Source organism: Grammomys surdaster, unplaced genomic scaffold (assembly GCF_004785775.1).
Source record: "Grammomys surdaster isolate TR1022 unplaced genomic scaffold, NIH_TR_1.0 322, whole genome shotgun sequence".
Taxonomy (NCBI): Eukaryota; Metazoa; Chordata; class Mammalia; order Rodentia; family Muridae; genus Grammomys; species Grammomys surdaster.
Genome location: NW_021604741.1, coordinates 271,380 through 277,621, shown reverse-complemented (window position 1 = coordinate 277,621; position 6,242 = coordinate 271,380). Strand labels below are relative to the sequence as shown.

The 6,242-nt window shown below is 51.3% G+C and overlaps 1 protein-coding gene across 2 annotated transcripts in view; it reads left to right on the top strand.

The window, feature by feature from the left end:
* Positions 1–741: 741 nt before the first annotated feature.
* Positions 742–6,242, top strand: part of Chst11 (carbohydrate sulfotransferase 11) — a 207,586-nt gene continuing 202,085 nt past the window's right edge. The window contains exon 1 of one of the 2 annotated variants that reach the window (XM_028778051.1): positions 742–1,226. In XM_028778051.1, the coding sequence (XP_028633884.1) occupies positions 1,109–1,226 (118 nt within the window). In that variant the 5' untranslated portion in view covers positions 742–1,108. The remainder of the gene's footprint in view (positions 1,227–6,242) is intronic. The other variant, XM_028778052.1, reaches the window with a different exon arrangement.

Genomic DNA, 6,242 nt, shown 5'->3' with positions numbered 1-6,242 from the left:
CCTTTGGTGAAACAGTTTTAAAAGCTACAAATCCCCTTTGCCTCGAGGGGTGCGGGTAAGGGCACGTGTCAGAAAGGTGTAGCAGCTGTCGCCAGACCCTGGGATGCTGTGCAGTTTCCCTAATCTTGACTTTAAGCCCTCTCCCTTTGCAAAAGCAGCCCTCGAGCAGAGGTGTCCTTTGAAAGAAAAATGAAACTGCCCAGTTTTGATCATTATGAGAAGGGCATCTGCTCTAAGGGGAGCGTGGGGCAACTTCCCCTGCTAAATCACCCAGGGATTTTAAATGATCGCGTGCTACCAGCCCCCCCCCCCCCCCCCGTTTGCCTCTGTCACCTAACCCGATTCTGGCCACACCAGAGAATGGGTGGCAGCACTACGGCATCTTATTCGTGGCTTTCCCCCTCCCGGTTGTGTCATGGAAACGCTCACGCAACCTCAAGACAGCGGCCCAGCTCCGCCCAGGGACTGAGGGCTTTTGGGACCCTGCGGGAGCGTGCTGCGCACTCCGGACTCCCCGGGAAACAGCTGGACGCGACCACGTCTCGGGTAGGGGCGGGGGGAGGCGGACGCTCCGCCCCCCGGCGCGGCCCCGCCCTCCCCGCTCGCCGGCGCCCTCCCCTCGCCGGGGGCTGCGAGTTGCGTTTGGTAAAACCCAGCCCTGGAATATATAGATCACTGGAGCGCAATGAAGTAGCTTTCGGCGAGGGAGGGAGGGAGGGGGGCCTGGACAGTCACAGAGGCCAGTGCACGGCGGCGGCGGCACCTTCCTTCTCGCATCCCGGTCGCCCGGCCCGCGAGGAGGCAGCGGCGGCCGCAGGCGCCAGCAGAGGAGGCGGCGGAGCATCGAGCAGAGGCGAGGCGGACCGGCAGGAGCGCGCGGCCGGAGCCACGCATCCCCACACTTGCACACCAACTCCCGAGCCTTGCACCCCCGAGACCTGAGTCGGGGGCTCGGAGAGCCTCGGTGAAGCCAGCAGGAGCCAGCTCCGGAGCCCAGCCAGCTCCGTTCTGAGCCTCCCGGGCGCTGGTCCCCCCGCGGCGGGGTCCCCGCTTCTGCGCTCCGGACGCACCTCCCGGACAGCCGGGTCCCCGCGACCAGGACAAAGCCATGAAGCCGGCGCTGCTGGAAGTGATGAGGATGAACAGAATTTGCCGGATGGTGCTGGCCACTTGCTTGGGATCCTTTATCTTGGTCATCTTCTATTTCCAAAGTATGTTGCACCCAGGTAGGGGGCGCGTTAGCGTGGTTTTGTTGAATATTTTCTTCTCTCTCGCTTTGCTTTCTGCTTCTTCCCACCTCACCTCTTCCCTTCGGCCTCTTCGGGGCTCTTTACTGCCGAGATCCGCGGGTCACGGAGTTGGGATGGGAAGAGAAGGTGCGCTTCCTCTTCCTCCCAGCTCCAGGCTAGAGGTTGAGACCACAAGGAGAGACGGTGGCGTATGTTGCCTCCTTCTTTCTTTTCGTTTCTTTTCTTTCTTTTTTTCTTTGTGTCTTGTCTATTGGCTAGGTGGCAGAGAAAGGTAGGGCTTATTGGAAGCTACCCGGGTCGAGGGTTGATGGGAAGACTACAAAACTCGGTCTGGGTTGCTGCTGAGGGCTGAGATGAAGCAGGCGCTGGCAGCCGGCTGCTCTGCGCCAGGCAGCGCTGCCTCTTCCTCGTTGGGGACCCCCGGGCGAGTAGTGGACGCCCCGAAGAGGTAGCGAGTCCCTGCAGCCGCCTGGGAAGACCCAAGCCGAGCTACCACGTGTTCCAAGCTCAGCAGCAGAGCAGGTGTGGGGACAGGGTGGATAGGTTGCTCGCTCTTCTCTCTATCGGGTGAAATATTTTGCGAAAACATCCCAGGGTCTAGGCAGTGACCTTGCAGCTGTTGCTCCGGGGCCTGGTCTACCAACTCCTGGCCCCAGACCCCCCAGCTAGGGACTCCAGAGCTTTTGGGCCACACTTTGACCATCAAAGCTCTCGGGGTTACTTTGTGCAGTTTCTGGACTCATCCCTTCTTCTTGGGCTCTGAGCATTTAAAGACTTCTGCAGCACAGGAAAGAATCCTTCTTCGTCTTCTCTCTGGCTTAGGCTAAATACCAAGTCTTATATCAGGATTGGTAGGACCCAGGCACCCTTCATCCCGGGGGTCCAGAAGGAGAGTTTGGGGCTAGAGGAGAGAGGGGCACCCTGGAGTGCTCTGGCCGGCTGTGGGCTGTGTTGCATGGTTTAGAAGCCCAACAGGTAGGACTTTCTGAGAAGGCTCTATATGTTGCCACCCAGCCTTAGTTTCTGGAACCCCTTTGCGCCATTTCTTCCAGATTAGCAGACCTGTGCTGGGCCACGTTGCCATTGAAGTCCATTTATTTTGACGCCTTAGAGTTGCTACAATAATTATTTACTTTTCTAATTGCAGTAGGGGAGGGGGTGGAAACACGTTTCTTTCCAGGGAAATAAGGTTTTTTTTCTCCCGCCTTCTTTACATGTATAGCTAACACTTTAAGTAGACTCCGCCGCGAATTCATCAAGCCTGCTTCTTGGTGGATGGCAGAGCCATGAAGCTGTTTCTTGCATCAAACAGGCAGAGATACCTTGATAGTGCAGGGACAGACTGGCCTCTCTTCCTTTTGGGGCTCACAACAGTTGTTAAGGAGGCTTGGCTGCCAAGAATATGGTCTTGTGCTACCACATGGAACCCCGGGACACCCAGCCTGTCTTGGTAAAAGATGGCTTTTGTTTGCAGCTCATATTTTTAGTTTAATGTCAGCATACTCCTTACTCAAACCTGTGGTTGTAAAACTTCTGAGAGAATTTAAAAATGGACTTTGCTGGCATTCTGGGTTACAAGAGGGTGGGACCAGACAGACGGGCATCTCAAGAGTGCCAAAGATCCCAGGGGCCACCCAGGACCAAGCCAGAGGGCTAGAGGACAGGCTGGTATGCAGATCTAATGAAGCTCATGCAGTTTAAACAAAGGGCCCAATGATTTGGTCTAGACTTCAGAGCTGTGTTCAGGCCTATTCAAGTTTTGCTGGGATGGTGCATGCCCCGTAATTCTCAGCAGAAATGCTTAGACCAGGAGTCTACAGCAGGAATGTACCTGAACCTCTCTGCACCCGTGAATTGTCCATCAGGATTCCCTTTGCATGGATCCTGTGGCAAGCTAGGAAATACGCTTCACTGAAGACACGGGGGAGGGTGTGTATGTGAGGGGGACGGGGGGGGGTGCACCGGGGGGGAGGGGGGCGCAGGGGGACGGGACAACCTTACAACCTGTAGCCAGTACTTTGTGTTTCCAGCTTTCTGATTATCAGAATTTATTAATTTACTAATTGACTTGGAAGTGGCTTAGGGTTTGTTTTTTTTTTTTCAGTGTAGCCTTCTGGAACCACAGCCTTGTTTAAGCTTGTGGGTCACTGAATACTCGTCTTTGATCCTGCTGGGGCCCTTCCCTTTCTGGTCTCATTTCTTTTTCACTAAATGACATTTGTTTATAATTCATATCACGAGGAGCCTGCTTTTTCTGAGCCCTCTTTTAGTGCCGGGCAAATGCTACTTTCAAAACATTGAACTGGGTACGAACCTACAGATGTTTGATTGAAAGTTCCTTCTCGAAATTATACATAGTGCTGCAGAACTCACTGTCAGTACTATTATATGGGGCATAAAAATATGATTTGGAAGCAGTGTCATTATTTTTTATCTTGTTTTTAATTTTGTTAACATCTACTGTTGATAGTTGAGACCAAATTATGTTTTTCTGATTTGAATTTTTTAAAAAAAGATTCTAAGAGGAGATTTATTTTAAATTACCCCTCCCTCCTGTGTGTGTATGTGTGTGTGTGTGTTTGTGTCCTCAAGTGCTTGGTGCCCATGGAGGTCAGAAGAGTGTGTCGGATCCTCTGGAACTGTAGTTACAGATGGTTGTGAGCCACCTCTGTATGGGTACTGGGAATTGAACCAGGGTCCTGTGGGAGAAAAGTGTGTATGTCCTTAACATAAGTCGTTTCTCCAGCTTCTTAAGAATTTTTATTTTTATGTGTGGGGTGGAGTGGAACCCACATGTGTGTGCATGTAATATGTGTGCAGGTGCCTGCAGAGGCCAGAAGAGAGTTTGAATCCCTGAGAGTTGGAGTTACAGGTTGTTATGAGGTGCCTAATGTGGGTGCTGGGAGCCAAACCTTGGCCCTGGGCAATAACAGCAAACTCTCTTATCTGGTGAGCCATCTCTCTACCCCTGCTGCTCTGAATTTGAAAGTGATGGAGTCTCTGAAGTCTCCTGCCTGGTACAGTCAATCTTTTTTCCTGGGAAATCTCTTGAGATCAGCCTGGCAGAGGCAGAAGGGACCACAACACAGCCCAGACTGTGTCCCCCAGATCTGAAGTCCTCTGGCAAGAGTTCTCAGGATTCCTGTCTGTGAGATAGAAAAGCAGTCAGTTCCATTAAGCTGGGCAGTGGTGGCGCATGCCTGTAATCCCAGCACTTGGGAGGCAGAGGCAGACAGATTTCTAAGTTCGAGGCCAGCCTAGTCTACAGAGTGAGTTCCAGGACAGCCAGGGCTACATAGAAAAACCCTGTCTCGAAACACCCCCCCCCCCCAAAAAAAAAATGCAGTTCCATGAAGGAGATGGACTCTTTCATTTTCTTGCTGGCTGGAGGGTTGCAGGGAGGGAAAAAAAAAGAAAACAAAAACAAACAAATGAAAACAAAACTCTACCCAGCTCTCAGGCTGGCAAACACCCCCTGCCAATTCTAGTGAGAAGCCCACTATCTTTTGTATTTTCCTATTTCATAAGCTTGGGTAATTGTGAACTTGAGTAATTGGCCATCAGATAATTGGCCATCGGTTACACCACTAAAGGTTTAGTAGGAGTGGGTCCCTGTCAGTTAGGCAGTTTCCTTTTGAAACCATCGACCTCCTGAGTTAATAGTCTTCATGAAGTGTTTTCTTTCTTTCTTTCTTTCTTTCTTTCTTTCTTTCTTTCTTTCTTTCTTTCTTTTTTTTTTTTATCAAGAACAGGGTTTTTTTAGGCCCCTCTCTAGTCTGGGTGTCTTATGCAGGGCCTGACACATAGAAGACTTTCCATAAAATATTTACTGGCTGAGGATGAAGTGGCTTACCCTCCTCTCTAGCTCCAGGAAGGTGGTAGTGCCTTCAGGGCTGGTCAAGAGCACCTGGATTCTACCTCCATCTTGGCTGGAGGGCACGCCTGGGCATTCTGAGACTCCTAGTTGTCTGGTGACTGGGCCCAGTTTAAACCTGTTAAGATCAGAACTGACTGCAGTGCTCCCAAGGCACCAGCCCCTGAAGGTCCGTCTGTGTCCTGGATGCTGGAGAAGGGTGGTCTCAATTAACCCCTGACTTATAGAAATCCATGATCGTGGCAGACCCCTCCATAGGTGTGAACTACTAAGTTGGAGATCGGAGTAACGTGCCTGCTTCTTCACCAGAGTGAGTCCCTCCATGAGTACAGCCTGTGGAGGTCCATCCTCTCCCTTTAAAATGTCTCCCATACCTGCCCAAGACGGCAGGTCTGTCCTCGGTTGGAGCTGTGTCACGGCTTGCAAAGCTGGGAGACCCCAGGCAGTACTCTGTGAGGGGTGCTCCTTCACCCTCCATGTTTTTCACTAGGATTATGGTTTTTCTTTAAATGCCACTGTTCCTGGAGAAGCCTGCCGAGGAGAAAGCCTCTGTCTCATCTTCTTCTCCTTCTGCATGTGTGCACTTTCCCTGTCACCTGGGAAGTCTTTGCCTGGGTTAAATGTACAGGAAGAGTACAGCCTTTATTTAAAGATGCCCTCGGGTCAGGCTGAGCATAGACTGCATCTGCAAGCACGACTTTAATCTCTGATCTGTATATTTGAGATGGATAGAAGAGAAGCAAGTCTCTGCTATTCGTCACGCAGAGGCACCTGGATTTCTCTCTTCACAGTATAGAATGTATACACAGGCCCAACACCCCTTACCAGAGATTATGAAACCTAAGAGGTGCTAGCATTTGCAAGGTTTTGAGAGCCAATATGGCACCTCGAGTCGAAAATTCCACACCTGGCTTCATATGATAGGTCTTAAGTCAAAACACAGGTGACTGAAGATGTGTGGGGTCACTAAGGGGAGGGTGTTTAAGGGGTCTGCAGCACAAAACTGTCCAAAATCCAAGAAGCTTCTGGTCCCAGTCATTTTAGATAAGGGGAATGCCTCTCTCTCTCTCTCTCTCTCTCTCTCTCTCTCTCTCTCTCTCTCTCTCTCTCTCTCTCTC